At 43.7% G+C, this 25,232-nt stretch overlaps 1 protein-coding gene and 1 long non-coding RNA gene across 4 annotated transcripts in view; one reads left to right on the forward strand and one right to left on the reverse strand.

Moving 5' to 3' along the window:
• The window catches only part of CEP85L (centrosomal protein 85L), a 149,197-nt gene extending 143,855 nt beyond the window's left edge, over positions 1-5,342 (forward strand). For all 3 annotated transcript variants that reach the window (XM_080588098.1, XM_080588097.1, XM_080588099.1), the window contains one exon: positions 776-5,342. In XM_080588098.1, the coding sequence (XP_080444224.1) occupies positions 776-939 (164 nt within the window). In that variant the 3' untranslated portion in view covers positions 940-5,342. The remainder of the gene's footprint in view (positions 1-775) is intronic.
• Positions 2,555-22,198, reverse strand: LOC308193410. Its single transcript, XR_013949614.1, has 2 exons — positions 19,742-22,198; positions 2,555-19,565 (listed from the first exon to the last, which is right to left on the reverse strand). It is a non-coding gene; the product is annotated as an uncharacterized lncRNA (long non-coding RNA).
• Between the last annotated feature and the right edge of the window lie 3,034 nt (positions 22,199-25,232).

The following is a 25,232-nucleotide window of genomic DNA, read 5'->3' on the forward strand; positions in this document are numbered from 1 at the left end:
AATGCTAATTGCACATCCTGTCTTCTGTACCTCCTGAGCTGTTAAACCAGGAGATGGAAAGCACATCCTAAAGCCTGTCAGGCAAACCTCCAGTGTAGTGACTTTGTGCTGGGTTTTCCCTCTTAACAAGATTAATAAATTATTTTTTTTTTTGCACTTGAATATATCATATACAGTTGCTTTCTGAGTGTTATTTACAATTAGATAGACCAGTTGCTGAACTGGGCCTTCACCAAGGTAGAGATGTAGAAGTACAGCGTCCTGTACACACCACATAGATTCATCTGCACTGGAAATCTCTGAAATGCTGGGCAGTGCAGCATATACCAAGTCACCAAGTCCATGAGACCATCATCAGCCAGCAGGGTGAATAGTACAACATATCTGTAGTACCACCTTGTAATCTTACCTGGCCTCATTTCCCAAGCCCTCCTACCCCTTTTTTCGGAGTGTCTAGGAACTTCCGAAGTCTCTAGAAAATGGTTTTCTTTCCATTTATTTATTTATTTATTTATTTATTGCAGTTTTTGAGAGCCATTAGACTTTACCAAGCCTAGATCTTGGTGCAGTCAGAAAAGCATGTCTTTGCAGGGGTGGGCTCTCAACTGTCTTCAAGTTCACACGCTACCTCATTTTGTTGCCTTACATCATAGTGAAGCATGATTTGTCTTGAGTTAATTAAAGTGACTTCCCCGTTATTTCAAGAGGGGCTGACCAGTTTAAGTATTCAGAGCACAGTTGTAAGAGCTTTAACCTTGGGTTTTGCTTTTCACAGCACTGAGCTGTTCAGCTGAAGAGAACGAAAATTACCACAGCACAGAGACTCTTTCGAAGAAGCTCTCGGACGTTTGTCAGTTACGAAAGGATATCGATGAATTAAGAACTATAATGTCAGACCGTTATGCTCAGGACATGGGGGACAATTGTATTACTCAATGACAACATTTCATCTGGTAGCAAATGACTTATTAAATGCTGCTGTGTCACAGGTCTTTGCATTTCTATTAAGGAGCCATATTGGAAGATTGCAAATAGCGCTGCACATGCATCTCTGTGAGGATCGTGCGTATTTAATCTCGGGAGTCGGGTGAGGAGGGGAAGAGTCATGGTTGAAGTAGAGTGGTACAAACTACAAGAAATCTTTTCTCCAAACTACTGAATGTAGGAACAAGCTGTGAAGAATGTTTCAGTTGGACTCTGTTTCTTCCATTAGGACTCATTTTATTGCTTCAACTAGTTTCTGGAATCAGAGCATCAGAACAGCCATACTGCTGCTGCTCTCAGTCCTTCTGTCCTTCAAGGGTTTGAATGGTATTGCCTGTATTCTGAAATCAGTGCAGACGGCCAAGGGACACCTGTAGCTGTATGTGGTGAAAGACAGGGGTTCTGCAACTGCAGGAATTGCAATCAGAACAGTCTTAGAATGCTACAAGCATTAGCCGCTCTTCAAGTTGCCTAAAGAATTTGATACAGGAAATACATTGGTTTTAGTAATGTATGTCTGGCTTGTTTTCCAAATGGTGGAAGAAAATCAAGTTTCAACTTCTCTATGCACCTGAAGTCCGTAAAATTTACCACTATCAAATTGTTTTAAGCACTGTCACGTTACTTTGAGAAGTTTCAATGACATGAAGTCTGTAACAAACCCAAGAAGCTGGGAGGCAGGAAACTGCAGTATATAGTATGTGGCTGTCTGAAAAAAAAGAATAGACTGTATTGTGTTCATACCACACTTACCTTTTCATTCTGTCATCTCCATTTTAAAATGTGGCTGGTCTGTATCTGTGTCCCTAAAGACCTCTGACAAGGTTGTGAACAACTTCAACCATTTTCTGCTGCAGCTACAAAATGAGTGTTTGGCACTTGTCAAAGTCAGGGCTCAAAACAGAGTATTTCCCTTTACCAGTATTAAATTCTGTGTTATCTGAGGGCTGCAAAATTTTCCACGTTGTTTGGTAATTCTTGGTTTCTCCCTTTCCGTAGGAAGAGATTACACTTTAAAAAGAAAGGAAAAAAAAAAAAGATCATGTTGCATAGTTTATTCAGTGAGTGTCACTTGGCAGTGCTATTTCACTGCTGTGGTGGGACAGATGAAATATTAACACTTCCAATTTCCTGGAACATTACTGAAATACAGCTGAACAGTTGTGCATGATGTAAAATACTATTCAGCTGAAGGAAGCAAAAACTCAAGAACTCATAAGGAGCAAAACCACTCTCAAATCACATTATTTAAAAAATAGATGAGCATCAGTCATAGTTGTGATATTAAAAGAAAGTTTCAAGTGACTGCGGCACAGGTCACGGTGTGCTGACCTGTAGTGTGGATAACAGCAGAAATCGCTTAGAAAACATAGCGGTTAGAGCAAAGCAAATTCTAGGGTAACGTTTTTATAGCAAAAGGGTCAATATCTTCAGTTTTCTGATGGTATCTATGTTAATAGAAAAAAACGGTTATAGCAACATAGACGGCAGTTAACTAAGTTTAACTTGGTGATGTTTTGCTTTCTGTTCATTGTTACACAGTTAATGTTTTTATAATTTAGTGATTTCCTTTTTTTTTAACTATATGGAGTTATTTATTTGATGTTTTTGTCTCTATCATGAACTTACCGTGAACTAATCTGTGAAAAATAGCGTTCAATTTGTATTATTGCTATGTGGCATTTTCAGATAGATTGCTCTGACTGGTCCAGCTCCTGTCAGCACTGAAACGTTGTCTAGATGAAACCTCCAGTGAAATTGCATAGTGTCTTTTACTGTCAGGTAAGAAAAAAGAAAGGAGGCAATTTTATTTTGTATTTCTATACGCTGCTCTTTCCATAGTTTTGAAGGTGTACTTTTATAGTAGTGCAAAACTGAAAACAAGGAGCTCTGCACAAATAGGCTTGCCCAGTTACCTGTGCCTCTGACAGTATGGGCTTCTGTGACAAGGGCCTCGGCTTAATTCCTTTCACATAGTTCATTGGTTTGGGCCCTGCAGTGAAGGAGTAGTCCCCAGTCTATGGCTGCTCTCTGGTATCAGAAATTCAGTAACAGGATTTCAGATAATAAACTAGAAGTATCAGGGAGAGACTAAATACCTAAGTAGCACGTTATTATTTCCTTAGATGGAAATGCACCTGCAAAAATTACCACGCAATGCATTTTTCTGAATTTTGTGGAAATAAGAAACAAGTTCAGTAGGGCAATTAGAAACAGGAGTTTTTTTTTGAGTCACTGTGTCCTATTAAGCTGGTCACTTGACTGGTGTGGCTCCACTGTCCCCGCTGTTAAATGGTGTTACTGTACAGCAGATTCGAGATCAGTAAGTTAATATTTTCAAAGCACTTCACTTCAGGAGCTTTTCTGCTCGGTAAGTATTAGTTGAAAGTCCCTCAGGAAGGAGGTCCCATTTTATTTGTAATACTTGGGTTGCAATGCTGTAATCTTGCATTTTAATATGTTTTTAGGGAAGCTGTAATATTTATGTTAACTTTAAAGCACTTGATATAAAACAAACAAAGAACAACAACATCACAACTGAGTTTACCTGTCTCAGTCAGATTAAAGTAGGGAGGTAAATGATGGATGTTTGAGCCAAAGATACAGGCTACCGACTGAGTATCTAGAGTGATACAGTATTTTGCTTTGATTTCTTAAAATTTGGCCTGTTGTAGTAGTAGCAATTACTATATATGCATCAGTTTACAGATGCCTCTAAATGGAATAAGCTTTGTCTAAGATATGCATGACAGTTTAATTGGTTAAAATGTAGTGTGTGTGGTCTCATTCAACATATTTAATACGCAGTTGATTAATGAATGTTAACGTTGGAATCGCTTAGATTTAGTCATGACAACTTTTTGCTGTAGCTGGTAGACAATCTCAAGGGCTGAAAAACAACTGCTAATGAATGAATACTGTACCGGTCTGTCTGTTAGCAAATTTGTACAGTGGCTTTTTTTGTATAGTTTCAGATGGAATTTATACAGTCCTTTTAGAAGATATTTACAGTAACTACTGTATTCAAGAATGTATTTTGGAAAAGACTTGGAAAGTCTTGGGACAAGCTATAGATGATGCTATGTATTTACTATATAGAAGTAATGCAGCTCGATTGTGTACACGTGATTTAGGTTCCTAGCCTCAGCTGTGTAGCTTTATAGTGCGATAGTTCTGTGAAGTTGCTGAGATTGCTGTCACCACCCACTCAGACTTCGACATTTGAGACTGCCAGTGGCTCTGAAATAATGGCAAGAGCTGAAGTTTTGTCCTTTTCACTTCAAAAGGGTTCTTCCCTTCCTTTGCCCTCACTACCTGCCTGTTGTTGCAGATATTTTTCTTGCAGGGTAAGAGCACAAGGAAGGAAAGAAAGAAAAACCCTTCCTCCACAACCTGTTGCCCTAGCGCTGATAGCAGTGGCACGCTGCAGTCTGTCAGCACGGGCTGGGTTTTTGTCCCTGTTGCTGCTGGTTACATAGGTGGGGTTGCAGGTGGAGTTGGGCTCTTCCCGCTGGTGTAACGAGTCCTGTCAGGAGTGGGGAAAGATCTTCAGAATTAATCTGCATTCATAGGCTGCAAACAAGTCAGTGGTTAGTACCGAAAGGGATGATTTTCTTCCAGTAGCTCATTAGCAATATTAAATCCACAGCTGCATACCTTTGTGCCTTTTTTGCCTGATGTAAGTGTATATTCCCTTTGAACTTCACGTAACTCGTTAGAATGCTGATGACTGCACCTTGTTTTCCTCTTACCTGCCTATATTTTGGTTCTAGACTTTTGTAGTAAGAATTCTTGCGTAATATCTAGAAGCGTAAGTACTCAAAATAGGTACTTGGTGTACACTTTGAGTGTGAGGCTGGTTGTAGTATGCAGCTTTCTTGAATATGAAGCGTGAGCAGGAAACTCAAACCATAATGTGTTTATTTTGTATATATTAATTACAGCCTATCATTAGTTCAATGGGGAGGAGTGTCTGGAGCTATCTTTTAAAAGCACAGCTGACATATGTACTGGATCAGTCTCTGCAGACTGGTAGTCTTGTAAATTGGGTTCAATTTTTGAACCGCTCAGAATACCTCATATGTAAATAGAGTTGTCATGACTTAATCCAAATGTGTTCATTGTAAAAAGTAAAGGAGCCACTGGCTGGCTCAGCTTTAGGCTTGTTGTTCTTGCCTCTTTTTGTAATTTTTTTTAAAGTAGGGTTTACAGCTAGAATTTTGAATGCCAAAGTTCTATTTATTAAATAATAATAAAAGTTTTCATTGTTAATGACTGGTATTTTTCCACTGGAATTTGTTTGTTGATGTTTGGGATTTGTATCCACAGAGCAAAAATAAATTTTGTTACAAAATTGATTTCTTCATTGCTGTCATTTGTCCAATATGTGGCATAAAGTGGAAGGGACCAAAGCTGGACTGATGGCCAGAGGCAAGGAACGAATCGTTCAGGATCTTCCCAACACCCACCCAGCGTTCCTCCAGTGATCTGTTTTTCTGCCTCATTATCAGCTGCCCAGGCTCTCTTCCTGGCATTAGTTCTTGTTTTAAAACCAGGGCATTGGCAGCAAAAATACTCCTTCAGTGTGTAGTGAAAGGATTTTAGAGCAGAGTTGCTTGTGAAGTCCCTGCTGCTTTTCTAGGAATTGCTGCCGCTGTTCTGTTTCAGATCTAACTGGAGAGGCTATAGGCAGGACTTTATAAAAGACTAAGTCAGCACAAAATGGTAGGAAGAGGTGTTATGATAATTAGTTTGAGCTGCTGAAAGATTCATCACTTTGGAATAAGTGGTTGTCTGTCCCGAAGCTGGTCGCTCAGGGCAAAAAGTTTTATATATACATATATACATACACATACATATATATATAGGATGGTGAAGCAACAGTGTGTCTGGTACCAAGGGGAAAACCAGGGATCAGAAAGGGCATGTGTTTTTAATTATTATTTTTCAATTAGCATGAATGAATGACTGGTCGTACTGAAAAGCAGTTAAGGTAAACAGAGATCCTTTCTGCCTGAAGCACCACAGGTCACCGTAGCCCAGGGTAACCAGGCGATGTCGACTCCCCTTCAATGTCAAGTTAGTACAGTCTGAGGAAAGTGGAAAGTTACAATTTTAGAAAATCTTAGGAGGATTCTTTCCAAGTGTTGAGGAAAGTGTGGTTACCCAAAAACGGCTTCTTTTCAGGCTGTTCCCAGTGAGAAATCTAAGAGCCCATTAGCAGCGCCGATTGCTGGATGATCTCTGTGCCTTGACTCGTCTTCTCTCATCCCCCAGCGCATGGCACTGTGCGGAGCGCCGGAGCTGAGGATCTCTGCTCTTCTCTTCAAAGGTGCTGGGAAATTCATTTTAATTAGCTAATGCATTATATATGGTACAGCTCACTTGCTTTTCTCAGACCTTGTGACTGAATGTTGAATGATATGCTTCTCATTCAATTAACCCCCCCTCTGCCCTGTATAAATGTATGTAAGGGGCTGCACAGGTGCCAACTTTCCGTAAGATTTCTGAGGGTGACCTTTTGTGAACTGTTCGAAGTCAGGTTTAGGTTTCAAAGTATCATGATTAAAGCACTGCTAACAATAGTAGTGGTAGAAAATGTTCTGTTGCCTTTACACCGCAAACAAAATTCAAGTCCAAATGTGGTTAGAAATAAAACTTCAAACAATAGCGCTGCAGATAACCCTCCAGCCTCTTGAATGAGGACAACTTGCAGCAGCTAAATCTGCAGTGGATCACCTGCTGGATGTAAATTAAACAATTCTGCAGGACTTGCTAACAACCCTGGGTCATTTGTTTTGTAAATGAATGGGTTCGGTGTACTTGGAGAACTTCCAAGTGGTGAGGGAAAGTGTACACGATGAACTATGATACTTAATTACGTTATAGTATATGCATATTTCTCTTCCTCTCTGAATTACTCCCCCTTTGGGGGACGCTGCTGCTGTTTTTCTGTCTTTTCTTGATGTTTCAGGTCCTGATTTCATGGAGGTAAAGCCACACTTCAAGCCGTGGAGTTACAGCCTACTCAGCTTGTAGGGAACCCGATAGGTTCAGCTAATGCTTCTCGGCTCTTTCATGAACAGTTTGGCAGCTACGCCGAAGAATGCAGCCCGTGTATATTAATAGACCAGAAAACTGATTTACTGGTCTGTGTACCTGTGAAAGCATTTGCCTAGAAGAAGGAGAAAAGAAACCTTTGTCAAGTGCTGGTCTGGAGTGAATTGTAATGCGAAGGGTTCTGGTAAGAGGGTTTTCTGACTGAAGTTTTCCCGTCAAGGGGGAACCGAGTAGAATTTAATATCATCAGAGCTCATCTCCCTTACATTACCAGCTGAGAACACAGCAGCACCAGAGTGCCAGATGTCCAAAACCCCTCCCTGGCCACTCTTTTTGCGCTGAGCTTAGTGGTGCCCCCGGGTACCAGGCTGGGAAACTGGTTCAGCCCTGCTGCTGTCAGCCGCTGTGACAGAGGGGACCCTGCCCTGCTGTGGGTCCACCTCCTGTCACCCCAAAAAGTCCTTTCTGGCAAGGTCTGGCTTACTGGGGATTGTGTTTGCCTGGGACTTGAGTCCAGCAGCAAATTGCTTCAGCCAGGGAGCCTAAACTTTACTCCACATAGGTTAGCATGCAGAGAGGCGGCGTAAGAAGCCGGATTAGCCTTCTAGCTGTCCCCAGGACTGCCATACTGAGGCAGGAGAGAAAAATTGTTCAAAATATTTTGGAAAGTGAAGAAGCAAAGGTAAGGAAAACAGGACCCAGACCCCAGCTTCCTCCTGCCACTGACGCTTCCTCTGATGAGACGAGATGTCTTCATATTTATAAATTGTAATGATTTACTATTAGCAAAAACAAACAAACAACTTTAATCACCACATTTAAACAGGTTAAAACGTTTTTTCCCCAGCCTATAGTATTGATTCTCTGACAACAAATTAATTGCTGTTCTTCTTTTATGATGCCTGTGTTGTGGAGAAGGCACGTTGCAGAAACCAATTTGGCTGGGATCTTGGAGCTAATGCGATAATTTGCGCAATGACTCATTGTGCTCTCTATAATCATACCCACCTTCATTCATTTTCTGTATTATTTTACAGGACTCTGCAGTCATTTGCAGACACGTTTGAATTTGCTGTTGTGTTTCTGACCTCGGCGGTCGGGCGCTGCCTGCCTGGATTTGGGGCTGGGGGGACAGGCAGGAAGCTCCCCGCTGTGAACAGGGTGAGCTGTGCCCCGCAGCCAAGCAGCGAGCCTTTCTGGAGGCAACGCGGATGACGGGACTCAGTGGACTTCTACCCTTTCTAACCTTCTGCTATTTCTGATCACAGAACGGTTAAATCAGACGCCTAATTTCTCATCAGTTATCACGGGGGCAGGTGGATCCAGCGGCAGAGAGAGCCCAGACCTGCAAACGTGAGCATGCCTGCCCACAGTGCCTGCTCGGCCCCGAGTTATAACAGTCACGGGGCAGTCACCAAACTTCAGGCACTCGCAGGCGAGCTTCTGCCCACCTCTAGGGAGCACATTGCTGTTGGGAGAGAGAAGAAAGGTCGCAGCTCAGAGCGAGCTGGCGCAGGTTCGCAGCTCCCCTGCAGGGAGCGGGGCCGCACGAGGCAGCGCCGGGAGGTGCTGAGTGATGGTGCCGTCAGCCCAAGCTGAGCTTTATTCCAGGAGCCCGTGACAAGCAGGTCATCAGTTACGTTACCTCCTCCTGCCTTAGTGCCCGTGAGATGGTGAAGATAAGTAATAGGATATTTTTAGTTTAAATGATGGCTCCAGCGTTTTAATTATAAGCCGATTATAATCAATCTGTTTCTAACACCCTTTCCCCCCACTTGCAGTCATAAAAATTAATTACCGCCGTAATGAGCCAGTGAGTGACTGTGCCCTGTTCTGGCCTGTGACAGCTTCAGAGCCCAGGTCTGCGGCTGCCCGGGTGGCTCCGAGCACGGATCCTGCCATCTCAGCAAAGCGATGGCCTGCTCGGACCCCGCTATCTCAGAAACGTCCACTTGTGTCTTGAGGGGAAAGGAGCTGGATGCGCTCAGATTTTCCCCAATGTAAAAAGAAAACTGTTTTCTCAAACTGCTGGCATTTTCAAGAGTGTCCCAACCCTTCCCCAAAGCGCCGCTGCAGCAGCTCTGAAGGTCAGCACACAAACTGCCCCAAATGGCTGCAAGAACAGCTCTGGCATCCCACACCGCTTTAAACTCTGTGCAGCCTGACTTCAAAATTTATTGAGAATGTAAGAATAAATACAAAACTGATCCTTTTAAAAAAAGAAGAACCCAAGTCATTGGCTAAACATCGCCTTGACCTTCAGAGGGCTCATCACTGATCCCAGCCTGCATAAACAGGAGATTTGGCCCTGGAAATACCTCATTTGGGAATTAAACTTTTTCCAGCAACTCTGTACTCTGAAGCAGAAATGCTTCCTCTGCCAAAGAGAAATCAGCAGTTTTAACAGAGGGCTTTTCTTAATTGTCAGGAAAAAAAGGATGCTGCTGTTATTTCATGCTGGAAAGGCATAAATTCATTGAATCGTTAAGGTTGGAAAAGCCTTCCAAGATCATCTGGTCCAACCATCCCCCTACCACCGATGTCACCCACTAAACCATGTCCCTAAGCACCAGGTCCAACCTTTCCTTGAGCACCCCCAGGGACGGTGACTCCACCACCTCCCTGGGCAACCCATTGCAATGCCCAACCACTTTTTCTGGGAAGTTTCTCCCAAGCATTGCACAAGGCTCTTTGCTGTCGTTTTCTGACAGTGCTACAGCAAGCTCTACGAATGCTGGTAAGTGACCCTTACCAAGAGATGGGCACTTTTGGGCCAATATTTGGGCTAAACATAAGAACATTTCAGAACTTAATCTACTGCATCAGATTTCGTTTTCTGTTTTAGAATGTTTAAAGCTGGCCTTAAGCTTCACGATGTGCTTAGGATCTAATGCTAATGGTACTAAGAGGTGTAAATATCCAGCAATCAGGCAGTTTCTCCCTACTTTTCCTGCTGCAGAAGGAAGGCCACCAAACTCCCTGCTCATCCCATGGCGCGCTGCTCCTGCTCCTTCCTCGTTCACCAAAGAGGAATGAGTTTCAGAGAAAGCTTCCTGCCCACAACCCTCATAGCACAAACCCTTCCTATAAGCATCCAAGTTGCATTTGCAAGTTGCCACATCTGAAGCAGGACTTTAGGCATTGCTGCACTCCATGTGGAGGTACCTTTATGGCTGAGGCCACTTGCTGGGTAATGAGAGGGTCAAAGCTGTCTGGGGTTAGGACAGCTCAGCTTCTTCGAGCATAGCAATTTTCAGCCACCGTTTTCTAAAGCCCAAGTAGTTTTGTTTGTATAACATAGAATTGGTAACAAAACCATCTGTTGTTTACCTGGAATTAAACTCAGATCATTTGTAGCATACATTGCAAGTGGTGACCTTACAAAGCAAAAGAGTAAGCTAAAGACCTTGATCACGTAAAGTAAGAACGTCTTGTACAGGAGGAGAAGCTAGGTCTTTTTCTCCAGATAAGCAAAGAAGCACGCTGCTTGGCTTACACACAGATTATGTGGTAATTGCAATAGAACCTGTAATTAATCAGTTTGTCTATGAGGCTGTTAGAGGAGACAGAGCTGAAAGCCTTGCTGAAGTCAAGGTAAGATCATTCATTGCTCTCCCCTTGTTCACTGAGCAAATCATTTTGTTGCAGAAGTCTATCAGGTTGGTTAAACATGATTTCCCCTTCATAAATCCACACTGACTACTCCCGATCACCTTGTCTTTTATATGTTGGGAAACTGTTTCTAGCATAATGTGCTCCAACACCTTGCCAGCGATCAAGGTGAGACTGACCAGCATATAGCCACCTGCATCCCTCTGTCTTGCCGTTCTTGAAGATGTGAATGACGTTTGCTTTCTTCCAGTTCTCAGGACCCTGTGCTGTGACTGTCCAAAGATAATCGTAAGTGTCCTCTCAGTGATTGCTGCCAGCTCCCTCAGCGCTTGTGGGTGTACCCCATCATGGCCCATGGATTTGTGCATGTCCAGCTTGTTTTAATGCCTAACCTGAGCCTCCTCCACTGACGGTAAGTCTTTATTGCTCCATTTGACAGTGAACAGATCCCGAACTTTGAAAATGAACTACTCTCAGCCAGCTACAACTGCACTTAGTGCTGCTGCTAATCTGTTTGTATGCACCTTCCATTCGCTCACAATTAAGTCATTCCCCAAGCTCTGAGGACAGTAGACGTCGCAACAATAATTTAGCTCACTTATTTAAATAAGTTAAAATTTCAGGGCATGTTGCAGGTGGTAATGCTAGCTTGACTTTTTCCCTGTACTGTTTTTTTTACAACAACTTGACCCTAAAAATCAAAATAAAGCCCTCTTAGAGAGCTTAGTGTTTCTGTCTGAAGTGTGAGCGCAGGACCGAAGCCTTCCCGTACGTCTGCAGGAGACGCCGCGCTGTGGGGCCATTCCTGAAACAACCTGCAGCAACTCTAAGAGACCTACTTTCCTCCGAGGAATACTTTACTTCCTCTGAGAGCTAAGCACATGTGCTTAGCATACGCTGGGCACCTTAATGAGCAAAACAACCCCCTGGTGTAGTCTTCCATTGCTAAGCACTGAGCCAGCCACGCTCACGCTGAGAGCTGGCGGTGCAGGGCGCGCTGGCAGATCCGAGCCAGCCACGTTGAATATACATGAACGAGGTAAATGGCTGCTCCTCTTCACCAGCCTGTGGTGGAGCGATTAAGCAGTAAATCAAGCGCTCGCTGCCTTGCCATCTCACAACTTGGAGCATTTGTAGGCTCTTGATAAAGAACTGCGTTGCAGAGCTCATCATGCGGGCTTCTTCAACTCAGAGGGGGCGAGTTTCTTCGAATGTGTGTTCCTCCCCATCCTCCAGCCTCGGCTGGGCAGCAGCGCAGCCCTGCTCTCTGAGGCTTGAAACACGTTTGTACAGTGACAAAACCGGCATTCGAAATGAAAAAGTGTTGAGGCAGGAGTCCCTCATGCCGTGTGGCCTGGAAGGGGAAGACTGGCCAGGCACCGAAACACAGAGCCCGGGGAGCTGTGGCAGGAGAACAGGGAAGGGAGAGGTCTTCTCCAAGTGGTGGGTGAGCTGTGTCAAAGCTTAGCTCTGCCTTGGGTGTCTATAGACAAACTGCTTGTGGGGCAATTCCTTCTCAAACGAGTGAAGCACAGGTAGAAGGAGGCCTCTGAGAGGCAGTCTGGAGCAGCAGCAGTGGCATTTTCTGTGTCTTGGGCTTAGGGCTTCACGCAGACGTTCAGAAAGGATCTTTAAAAATATCACAGCACCGTAGTACTAGTATTTGTTTGCACGTTAATACAAAGATACAACATGGTTTCTGCTTAATTAAAGGCCAAAAAATCTGCTATGTAAACTGACCTTTTAGTAAAAAGAAATTAATTATCCCTTCACTTACACATTCTAAATCTGAATCTTAAATGCTTTGACTTCTTTGACTGTACGGTCTGAAGAATGCATTTCTTCCTGATCCAAACAAACCAAGAAGAGCTTGACCTTGCATCTGTGGCATGCCTGAAACATATTTCAGAAGCACCACATCCTGAAAAAGAAGAATATTTTAATAGGGCACAAGTTGCTCAAATGCAATGCTGTCTGCTATGTTTCAGATGTGCTGGACAGCTTTGGGCAATTGCTTCATCTCGGTGCCTTGGTGTATGCATATGTCAAGTGGAGATTGCACAGCCTCCTTCGGAAAGCATTTTGACACATCTGGATGACAAATTCCACGAGAACTGAAGAGCATTGCCTTTAATCAGTGTTTGCATGTAAGAAAATTGAAAATGTATGAAATTAGATGCTAAAAAAATACAGTGGTTTTTGAGATCTACCCACAAAACTGGGATATTACTTCTCCAGTCTCGAATTGCCTACCACCCTGTGGCAGTCAGCGACACAGGAAATCTGTGTCCTGCTACCAGGATCAGGATTAGTTGAGCTGCACAAAGCTAAATCAGTTCCTCATACAATGGGAGTGAAAAAAACTTCAACAGTTTTCCTAACTGGACACAAAGGAGCCAGGTTCAGCCAAACAGTTGTCATTTTGTGTACACACTGCATGATTCCCCAGGATCCACAAGGACCTTGTGTTTGCACGTTGTGGTGGAGTGTTGTTGCCTCACATCCTTGCAGAGGAATGACCAAGAGAGTGGAAAAAGCTCGAGCATAGCTCAGGCATCTGGCTTTTTGGGGAAACGGGTCCTTGGGAACCGAGCACCATGGGAGAGCATCATTTAACACTGTGCAGCTGCCTGGAGCAGAGATTTGCCTTCTGCCCGGCAGCTCCTGCTCCCTTTCCTTACGCCTGCCCGAGCCTGGCACAGGCCAGTCTCTCCCATCCACCCCCACCAAGCCTCCTCCAGGGCACGAGGCCACACACCGAATTCTCAGAGCAGCAGCTCCACGTGCCCCTTCCCGTCCAGTACCCAGCATTTCCTCCCCGTCCTGCCAGGAGCCCCCGGGTGCCCCTCGCTGCTCCAGCAGGACACGAGTGGTGACCACCACCACTGCACAGCAGCTGCTGTTGTGTGCCGGTGCTACTCCACGATTCGATTCTCCCCACTGAAAGGACCCTGCCCAAGTGTTCAACAGCCCTTCGGTGCTTGGTGCTGAGTGCGCACGATGTTAAATGGAAGAAGAGCTAGAAAATGTTATGAGAAACTTCCAAAGCTCGGGCACAGCTGTTTGATCCTTTGACAAACAGCAGACAGATTACACTCTCTCATTTCCTACAGGGAGAACGAACATCAGGATTACTGAAATGAAGTAGTTTCACAAGGAGCAGTCCCAACCAAGCAAACAGAGATTCACAGCAATGATAGGACAAAATGCACAGAATGAAATGTACAGGATTAGTTTAAGTGGATGGATGCCGGGATTGCAGTGATTGCAGGTGGCATTTTTACAGTGCTCTAATTTCCTTTAGATTAAAAGACAAACAGCTGTTGAAGCTGACCCCCTTGGCTCACACACAAGTGCCAGCAGCTCCACTCTTTTGGGAGCAGAAGACCCATCACGAGGTCCTCCCACCTCACATCACTTTAGGAACCAGTCTTCAGGGGTGACAGATGGAGAATTGCATCGCTGATGCAAACTACACTTCCAGCACTGCCAGCGTAAAGGGCTGCTGACGCAGTGCCTTCCATGCTGCAATCCTTGCTTGCTACCCACTGTGCCTGCCCACCAGTGACACGGCACACACATCAGCACGTTCACTATTTACTGCGAGAGCTAAGGGGAGAGATGCAGAGATGCTTGAATGGTTTGGCCCGAGCAGCAGGAGGAGTGGAGGGCAGCTGGGCGAGCTCCTGTCACCAGTACCTGGCACAGACAAACCAAAAGCTGTGGTGCAAACCAATCCTGACTTAAATCCCTGTGCATCCTGCTCTCATGCACCTTCTCCGTGTACCATCGATCGCTCTTCTGCCTGCTTGACATTTTGCTGGCTAATGAACAATGTGCCTGGCCTTTTCCTAAGGAAGACTCAGCAGCACAGCCCTATCCTACTATATCATGCAATGGCAAAAGGAGACACTATCACAGACTAATTTAGAAACGTCCAAGTGTCTCTGGCTGCAGCAGCATGGACTCCGTTCACATAAAGGGTTCTCCTTTATAGAGGGGCAGCCTTGAGGAGCAGAGCTACAGAAAGGCTTAATGGCTCATCTAGTGACGGACTGCATCTTCAGAATGCAGATTTTTGGTTTTGAGTGCCTTTGGGTCAGCATTCAGGGCTGGCAGTCATCACTGGGCTGCCCAGCGAGGAGTCTGTCATCACCACAGACTGTGCTTGTACCATTGCTTGGTAGGTAAGGGCATGTGAATACTGATCAGGAAGGAGTATATTTACTCTGCAAGTGAAATAGCTACTGTGAAGGAAAACTGGAGAAATGACTATATCACCTTGTGAAGAATCAGTTTATTAATATGTACACATCGGTATCTTCCGAGATGATTATGAAGGGGCAAATGAAACAGGAAACTGTTGGTTTCGGACCAGCAGTTTCTTTAGAGCAAAACAAGCAAAAATTAAATTGAGGAAAACAGTATCCAACAGTACAGTTAATAAAATAACATACTGTATTCTAGTGAAAAAAAAGCGAATTCACCTGAGGAATAAAGACTACCCATTCATGCCAAGAAAATCCTGTGCAATACAGCTCCCTAATTCAAAGTGCAGGCAGTGTATGCCATCAAAGTCTTTCTAACAAGCAGATCCTATTCTTTCTCCAAAGGGAGAGAAAGAAAAGGCTGGAGAGGCTTCATCAAAAGCATCACTAACTCAGAGATAACCCATTCAGTACATGCCAGGATTGCTCATTCCTGTGTGCCTCGCTATGACTCAGAGCTTCAAAAGGTAAGGGACCTTCCTGAGGGGCCTGTCATTCGCGGAGGCATCACCTGCAAAAAGCGCGGTGTGGGGGAGGAAGGCAGATAAAGCAAAGGGGGGAGAAAAAAAACACACAACAACAACTCCAAGCAAAGCCTCAAGGTTCGAAAGCACAAACCACGGATGTTATGTGTCTGGTGCCTTGAAAACCCCAAAACTTAAAGAAAGAAATAAAGAAATTGAACGTGTGAATGCAAGGATTCCCGCAAGTGATGTCTTTGCTTGTGAATATGCAGGCCTTCTCGCACGTGGCACAACAAGCATTGAACGCAGAGCTGGCTGTGTCCACGAGCCTCTGGAGTGAGACCCTGGGGCGTGCCAAGGCTACAGCTGTATCTCTTCTGCTGCTCAGCAGAAGATGCTGCTCATGGCCATCCTGCTCATGGCTATGACAGAGAGCGAACTTCAGAGTGGGAGCACCGTGACCGTGGGGCACCGTCACACGTGGGGACAGACCACAGCTCTGGCAGCTGGGGCACAGTAACTCACCATGGCCACCAGCGTCCCACTGGCTCTTACAAACGTGCCCCCGTGTGAAAGTCCCCTCACGAGGTGACCTTTCTCTGTCAGCTTTGGTGTCCCCCTCAGAAAAAAAGATCGCTACAAAGAGCCCCCAGGCGAATGGAAAGAAGTCTCAGAAGGCCCTGCCATACCAGGGCCCCTTGGAAGCAGCGGTGACACGAGGAAGCTCGCTCCCTTCGCCCTTGGCCTCCCCCACTCCCTCACTTGGTTGCAGGCCGTGCTGTCCAGCCAGGCTCTCACACTCGGCCCCCTTCCTGTCCCTGTCCGAGTGAGGCCCTGCACAGGAAAATGGAAACTCTGGGCGGCTGCCAGACACGTCTGGGGTGAACCCAGAGCAGCGCTTCCCCCCGCGCTCCTTCCTGTCATGGAAATCTCCTGGAGGGGCCTTTTCGGGTACAGGAAACCAGCAGGGCTTCCCGCCGCTCTCTCCTTCTCCCACGGAGAAGCTCTTCAGGTGCACTCGTGCTCCTGAAAGAAAACCCGCTGTTCGTGTGCTATGTCCCCGGGCCAGGTAGCTGCTGTGGCTCTCAGCAAGTGTCCCAGTGGCCGGTAGCGGTGAGTGGGAGCAGAGCTGGATTTCTGGGCTCCTTTGAGTCAGCAGTGCTGACACGGCTGTGGAGACAACCTTGGGAATAGCAATAATAATAAAGATAATAACAATAATACAGATTCTTTCTGCATCCTTCAAGCTTCATTTCTGCTCTGCAATTTTCCCTGAGTACTCAGCAAAACTATTCAGGTGCTTGGACTCTACAGTAAGAAAAAAAGGAGGCTGGGATCACCATTTGTCTCGGGTTAGTATTTATTGGTATTAGTGATTTATCTCCAGACACTGTTTAATCACCAACAACATTTACCCTAGCAATGGGCACATCAGCTACATTATCAATGCGGTAAGGAATTTTTCCTCCTTTAGCTGCCCTGTTCCTCTTGCAGAGACAATAAATAAAGCGTTTAAAACCAGCCTTTGGTCCTAATTTATCTCCATAACAACAGCTGTAAACTTGTTTTTCCCGACGGTAAGCACGTGTGCGGCTGGGCCAGCTGGCCAGGCTGACCTGCCCAGGCTCCTGCTGGTGTCTGACGCCCGGCCGCGGCGTTGCACAGCCAGCACTTGGTTGGGGAGCGCTGCCCCGTTCCTGCTGGGAATGGGAGACACGGGAGCTTTACTCAGCTTACCAAACCCTGGGTTGCAATGCAAGGGGAATGATACCTATAGAGGGGATACCTGCAGCTTGTCAGGAGCATGCATCGTGCACGCTCATTTGTATAGCAGACTCAGTCTCTCCCTTGCTGAACGTTTGACCCCTCCGATGAGGCATGGGATAAAGAACGGTGAAGTGCAGAAAGGTGTTCCTCCCAGGGGGACGAGCACTGTGCTCTGCTCTCTTACAAAAAGAGATTCAACATTTGTGCAGGATGACCCAAATTTCTCTTTTAAAAGATGCATGAAGTTTTAATCTTTTTTTTCCCCCTTGACATTTCATTAAAATTCAGAGCAATGGAGGTGTCTATATTCTGACAGACACTCAGCCTATTTCATTCAAAGGTATTCATAAAATATTTCACACACTAAAGATGGCTGTCACTACAAAGAGCAATTCCTACAAAGCAGTAGAAGTTATTAAGTTAGCATTGAAATTTATATATTATTCCACTTTTTTTTTTTTTTCCTTGCCAGGCTAAAGGTGCTAAAAGAAAAAAAAAGTAGTATCAGACAGGAGTGGAAATGACTTCACATTAAATACCTAAGTCTTCATCCTGTAAGTTACCGACAAAATTTAATCTATTTGCTCTTCACATCCACAACGGACCTCTCTGTTTTCAGCCACTGTCTGGATAGTCCTGGAGGCAGGGACAAGGTCTGTGGCTGCCCACCTCCAGCAGCTGAATGCAGAGAAACAGCCACCTTGATGCTGGCTCCCCAGCTGGGCCTGGAAAACCTTGTGTCCTGGACCACACTCACAGCGACTCCCGAGGTTACGTAGTTACTGGTTTGCAGACTCACCTAGGGTACCAGGGTAAAGATGGTGCAAATCCACTTTGACTCCGAAGAAGGCAGAACACAAGATATCCAAGTCCCAGGCAAACGCCCTTAGGTTGTTACAAGGGAGGAGGAAAAAAAGCAAAACACAAAAAGCCAAGCTCTTGCCTCCTTGTTACAGAGCTACTCTGAAGATTCATAGAGGTGTTTTGTGAGGCCTTGAACCAGGCAACTGTTCAGATCTATTTCCGTGCCCAGGACAAAGTTAGCAGAAGGCATCCATGAATTCACTGCTTCCAATTAGGTCAGTTCATGGCACTCACTCTGTCTGTGGACAATTTCACCCCTGACATGAGGATCTCCATCATTCCTAATAGCTTCCAGGAACTCTTCAATTCTCCATTGGTTATACACATTACCCGAGCCGCATCCACATTTTTAAATAGTAGAGAGAGGAGCTCTGAACTGGTAAATATATTTAAGTCCAGTCCCTCTGGACTCAACGACCATGGTCCAAAAAAAAAAAAAGCCATCTAAAATCCATTACTTTTTAATCTACTTAACTCAATGTAATTGAAATGCAAATCTCAGCAATACATCTTGGCTAAACTAATGAATTTTTCACATGATGATGCCATTCTTACAGAACAGTATTTGACACAAAGCACACAGGCTCTGGGGACCTCAAAATCTACCAGCACTTAAGCTTATGTATGATAAAAATTGCCACATCAAAACATGAGAAATGAATTGCCACTTGCAGCAGGACTTGTCTGATGTATTTAATTTAAACTGTACGTCTTTCAGAATCATAAGCATTGCTCATCTAATGGGCTTGTACATATGTCATGGTTTTGGCTGGGATAGAGTTAATTTTCTTCATAGAGGCTCATATGATGCTGTGCTTTGGATTTGTGATGAAAATAGTGGTGATAACACGCTGATGTTTTTAGTTGTTGCTGAGCAGTGGTTGCACAGACAGAGCCAAGGATTTTGCACAGTAAGGTTTAATTAAACAAAAGTAAACCAGCAACTTTTAACATGATTCAGAGATTCTTGGATATATATATATCTTTATATAAAATATATGAAGATGCTTGAGTTCCTATTCAAAAGCTATAGGACATTTGGATGTTGGATTGCTCTGTATTATTTATATGGTTATATCTAATATTCTTTTTCTTGTTTTAAGGTCAACACCTGAAAATCTCAAAGGCAAATTCTTTGCACCATAGCTTTAAAAAGCCAAACCACACTGCACAGCTCAGTCCTATCCAAGACAGCCCCCAAGCTGAGGAGCTAACAAACCAAACAGCCAAGATAGTAAACAAGCAGAAGGAGGGAGTATGTTTACTACATATAAGAAACACAAAGGCGGAATTCCTTAGCAGGAAGGCAGGCAGGTGAATCCGAGTGTTGCTTAGTGCAGATCTAGTGTATTAACCACTGTGAAGTCATCTTTCTTGCCTAGATGGAAAGAGAATTTGCACTGACTGTCATTCAGGGCATTTCATGAAGAGTATTGCCCAAATTGGAAATAATTTGCTGTCACACGGCATTAGAGATGTAGGTGAAAAAGCACAACCTGTGCTGGGCAATGCCTGGTGCTCATGATAGAGGACTTTGAAATTGAAGCTAGAATCAGAAGAAGAAAAAGAAAAAGAAAAAAAAGTTAAATTATGCAGAGATCCTCAGAGGAAAAATGATAGGAACTACATTTTTCAATAATAGGATATTGATTTTTCAATTAGACTTTAAAGTGCTAGAAAACACTACAAATTCATATCCTACAAGTGGATTGTCTACTTCACCTCATGCTCCACAGATACTTTTTGTGCACACAGCGAGGGAGCAAACAAGAAACAGCAATCATGACCTGCAGAAAACAAGCTGCCACAGTCACAAGAGTCACACCCACAAGAGAGCTTGTGGATGAAACCATTGCAGTGCTAAGGAGATGCTGAATCTACAGAAAAAGAGCCCTTTAACCAAGATTAATGGAAAGGCTTCCACTGCCTTCCCAGCTAATGAATGTTTGTTAGTACGTTCCAAGAGAAACAAGCGAGCCGTTGATCTCTGACTAACGAGATGTTCACGTCTCACAATAGAGGTATTGTATATTCCTCAATATCCACTTTAAAACTTCTGGGACTTTTTTGACATCTGAAAGGCATGAAATAGATCAGGGCAAATTCACCTGTGGTGTAAGCCTATTTATTTCATTCGATTTAGATTAGATTTGAAATTGGTTCCTGCTGGGATTTTAAATGATGATTAAATTTGAAATGTCACTATCAGGCCTCAGAAAAGCGAGTGCCCCTGCACACGTGTACTGCCCAGGGAAGGAAGTGGTTCAGAGCCACTTGGAAAACAGCCATCTGTCTTTGTGAAAGAAAATCATTAAACTCTTCAACCAGAAGCTTATCAAGTTACAGGAGTTTTAACAGAGTAGTTTTCTCAGTATCATACTTTGTCTCCCTGAGAACAGAAGTTGCCAAATTTCGTTACAGCAGGGATAAGGTGGTTGGACCTTGTGTCCAACGAGCTGTAGCAGCTGTACAATACCTGCAACAACCGCTGCTGGTAGCAGCACGATGGCTCACTTCAGTGCTGCAGCTGGCTGACAAATTCATGACATGGCTGCAGATGTTGGCGGACAGCTGCTGAGCAGTGCTCGGGGTGGAATATGGTGTGCAGATGTTCTTCTGGCTTGGGTATCTTCAGCCCCAGCGTCAACCTCTGTCCACTCTCAGGCAGGCAGCTTTCACTGTGGTGCCTCACTGGTGTTCATCAGTGACACGGGCAGGAAGGCAATGCAGTTGTGGCTTGGTTCAGATGGTTGCTCAGCATGACCCAGACTGCAGCTGCATTCTTTGCATGGTGAATGAATCGCTACTGGGGAGAGGAAAATGCTGAGACCTAGTGATTGTCACTCCATGCCCCAAACTTTTAAACACGCTCTACTTTACTACGAAGTGAAAACAATGATAAAACTTTTTAAAAAATTGATAAAACTCCTGCCTTTACAGCCCTATTAAATCACTGCCCACCCTAACCTTTTGTGACAGCAAGTATTGGAAACTTGGTTTCAGTATCTCCTTTTCCAAATAAAAATTAATTCTCCTTCTTGTGTCAGTAGGCTGTTATGTTTCCCTCCCACTGAAGATTAGATCTGCTTTTGTGTGAACGCATTACCCCCAGCTAACGGCATCATGGATTTGCACTATGCTGCATATTTCAAGTGCCCGGTCATAACCCACCTTGCCTTTTCCATGAAGCTGAAGTATGTGTTGCAGAGCAGCTTAATGTACCGTAGATTCATGTCTAAGCTTACTGCTTGCTCGTAAGCCACAACAGAGGCGTTTTTCCCTTGCTGAATGTTATTTCATCCTTGCTGAATGCTGAGCAGCTGCAGGCTTTGTTGCTTCTTTGCCAAGTGCTGGGTTGTCAGTAGTGAAAGGTTTTTGGAGGCACAACTGCCCGTTGCAAAATGGGGAGTCTGAGGAAGAACAAATAATGGGCAGATGGGAATGCTAGGGTGATGGCAGTAGATGGGGAGACCCTGCTTCAGCAAGGTTTGTGGGAATACGTTTTCATAGAATCATAGACTCACAGAATGGTTTGGTTTGGAAAGGACCTTAAAGATAATCCAGTTCTACCCCTCTGCCATGGGCAGGGATGCCACCCACTAGATCAGGTAGCTCAGGGCCTCATCCAGCCTGGCCTTGAACATCTCCAGGGATGGGGCATCCACAAAATATATTCAAAATATATTTCAAAACATATTCAAAATATGTTTCAAAGTATAGTCAGGGACTGACAGATTATGGGATTAGTATTTGGACTAGAAGTTTTCAAAAAGCTCTTTGAAGTTGGTGCAATGCTGCTCCCTATAAAAATGAGAGCTTTCTCATGAACCAGGATAGGAGAGTAGCTTGAGGTCAATGCTTAATTCTTCTTGAAATGGTCCCCCAGGGAGTATGGAAATAGCCTGGCATGGATAAGTAACTTGTTAGAGGATGTGAAACAGAGGGCAGAGCTGAAAAGGTATTTTCCACAATAGAGAGAGATCTCACATATATCTGTGCTCAAGCTGATAGCATATAATATATCCACACATGATTTGGAAAAGAAAAAAGTTAAAACAGTTTTCTTCCGTGCTAGAAATCAAGATATTATAGATGGGGGTCAAGAGAAGAACTGTAGAGGGCTGTTAGAGGACTTTGTGATGATGAGCAATTGCATTATGGAACAGAAGATGAAGTGCAGTTTCCCACTAGAATGTCAGCCCAATAGTAGTGCCAAAAAAAAGGGGGGGGGGGGGGGGTGGGAGGGGGAGAGAAAAGAAAAGAATAGACAAAGTTGTCTGGAACAGGATACAAGCCCCAAACATACAGCTGGGATACTGGGTGCATCTGTACCCTGACTCCTGTGGGAATTTCTCAAAGATGGCAAAGTAAACCTGGGTAACATTTCATAGGAGGACACTCAAATGTGTGGTGCAGCTTTCAGATGAGGAATAATTAAAGTTACTAAGACTCTTCGATATAGAAAATAGAGAGACAGAGAGAGAACTGTCATCTATAAAATCGCAAGTGTTGTAGAAGAAACAAATAGGGATATTTGCTGTCCCTTCCAATACAAACAAATGTGGCATCAACAGACACTATTAAGTGTCTAGCTCAAAAACAAACCACAAAGAAGAGTTTGATCCTCACACAAAATGGAGACAAGATAATAAACTTGATGAGTAGCATTATGGATGCCACTTCTAGACATTCATTATGGATGTCAAAGCTTCTTTGGGCTCAAAAAAACATGTGGAAAAACTGGCTGAAGAAAAACCTACCATGTTCTACTATATACAAGTTACCACCTCTGAGTCAAAGTAGCCACACAACATTTCTGCCTGTGGCTAGAAATATGTTCTGGGAATTATTGGTCCTAGCTTACCCTGCCCTTTATCCTCTCCTCTAAGCATCTGCTGCTGAAGGCAGGAAGCTTGGTTATGGGTATTTTTGCTGTAACCAAGGAAAGCCTTTCTTCTTCTCTGGTTAGTCTAGCCAACAGTAAGCACAGTACAGACCTGTCCTAAGAAGAAAAATAGCGAGATGCGTAAATACAATTAAAGAAATCTATTATCCAAGTGCAAGAGAAAAGACCACATTGCATCCATGAAGCACCACGTGAGCAGCTTCTGTTTGTATTTCTAATCAGCTCCATTTTCATCTTTCACTTTGGAGTCTCAAACCCATTACTAAATTTCAAATAGGATACTAATCACCGGAAGAGGGTAGATGTGTAATTTTTCCAGAATGGGTCAGAAACAAGTACAAAGAAGGTTAGTTGGTGGTGAATATTAATTACTCCTTCCAGTGGCAACCTTATCCAGAAGATGTCACCAAAACACAAGTAGTGCTCAGCATTCCTAGAACAAGGAACGTAAATGGAAGGACTTTGAAACTGTATAACAACCACAGAAAAATCAAGACGGATGTTGAATGAACACCTTAAATAAAATTACTGTTTTTCAGGGAGAAGATTAAACCCTTATATCATCATAGCAAGAAGTCTGGAATATAGAATCCATGTACAAAGGGCAAGTCAGGCACACAAAATATCATGATGTTTTGAGCAGAGATCACATTCTTGTCAAAATTCTTCCCTTAAATCGACAAAACAGAGGCATAGCAGCCAAAAAGCTGATTGCTCTATTTTTTTACCCTCACTAAATCCTGTCACTATTTGTCTTCTCTGCTTCCCCCTTATTGACACCTTCCTTCCATCAGGGACTTGCATAGTAACAATGTGCTATTTCAGCTACTGTTAGGGAGTATATCCACACACATACTGAGTCAATACTTAACGCCTGCAGTATAGTGATCAGCTACATGCTCCAGAAGATTGTGTTTGCCAACTGGAACTCTGGTTTTGCTATTTGCCCTTGCACGGTGACTGTAATTTTGAAGTGCCGAAGATAGTCTTTGTCTGAATACAAACAAAAATCCAGAAAAAAAAAAGAAAGAGATTTATAACCTGAAGGAAAGCAAAATGCAGCAAGTAAAAATATTAGTTAACACAAATTCAGAGCTATTGTAGTGGTACCTGTTGTTAGTTAAGGCCAAATCAGTGCTTGGAGCAAAGTCTCTCTTAGCACTTCCAAGAGATTGGTCTAGAATGACAGAAATGTCACTGCTCTAACCTCAAGCAGATAGCAATCAGCCCCTGATATCTGACAAGTAATTATCATTTCGTGTCCTTGTGACAGCCAAGCACGGGAATGAGCCAGCATGGGTCGTGTTAACTATGCTGACTGTGGCTCAGAAGGAGATGCTACTGTGGGAATAGGTAAAGTATAAAGCACATGGATCAGGACAACAGCATGCAGGAGTTGCCTGAAATCTTTAAATTTGTGTTTAAAGGTTCTCTTGACCCTCTCTGGCACCAGAAGATAACCCCATGCCACGATTCTTATCCTTCTCTAAGAAGAAACCAAACCAAATCTAGCTGGCAATAACAAAATCCATAGATGCTTTAGGAATGACTGTAAGGACAAGTCACGCTGAGTACCACTTTCCATGGATATCCCTGATGAAGATGTTCTAGGAGCAATAACAGAGTATGAACCACAGAGCTTTTTAAACTCTTTTATTCAGATTTTGTTGGTGACTGCCTAAATGATTTACACCATTTTGAGCATGAAGCTAAAAATGATACTTGCTCTAGTGGTATTTGCACTGTTATAGGAAGAAGTTTTATAAGAAGTGCTGCTAGATAATAGGTGTATAATATGAAGAGTAACATTCTTATAATTCAAATTGATGGATTTAGCCTAATCTCTAGGAACTTTAACATAATGGAAAGTATGCCCTTTCTCATTTTGCATCAGTCAAAACAATGGAATGGGGCCAGGTCTATACTAAAAAAAGTTTCTGTTACCTTGAAATCTGAAAGAATTTCAGCATGAAGTTCCAGTGTCCTGACGATACCTGTAGTCTAGACAGATTTTGTTATAGGCTTCAAGATTATACACACACTGCTAGGAACAGTCCATTTTCTATAATTAGATTTTCCATCTATCCAATGTAATATGCAAGTCTTCAGTAAAAATAAACAATACTTTAAAGTCCAAACAGCTAGCACCTATTGAAAAATAAATGTTTTTCTTTTTCAATTTCTAAAAGTTAAAAAAAAAAGCCAGTAATGAGGGGAAATGAGAACTCTTCTTAAAGAGGAATTTATTTGGATTTCAAAAAATGAGTAGTATGCTGAAGAAGTTCACAAAGCAGACAGAGTCCTTAG

Source organism: Anser brachyrhynchus, assembly GCF_964034855.1.
Source record: "Anser brachyrhynchus genome assembly, chromosome: 3".
Classification (NCBI taxonomy): Eukaryota; Metazoa; Chordata; class Aves; order Anseriformes; family Anatidae; genus Anser; species Anser brachyrhynchus.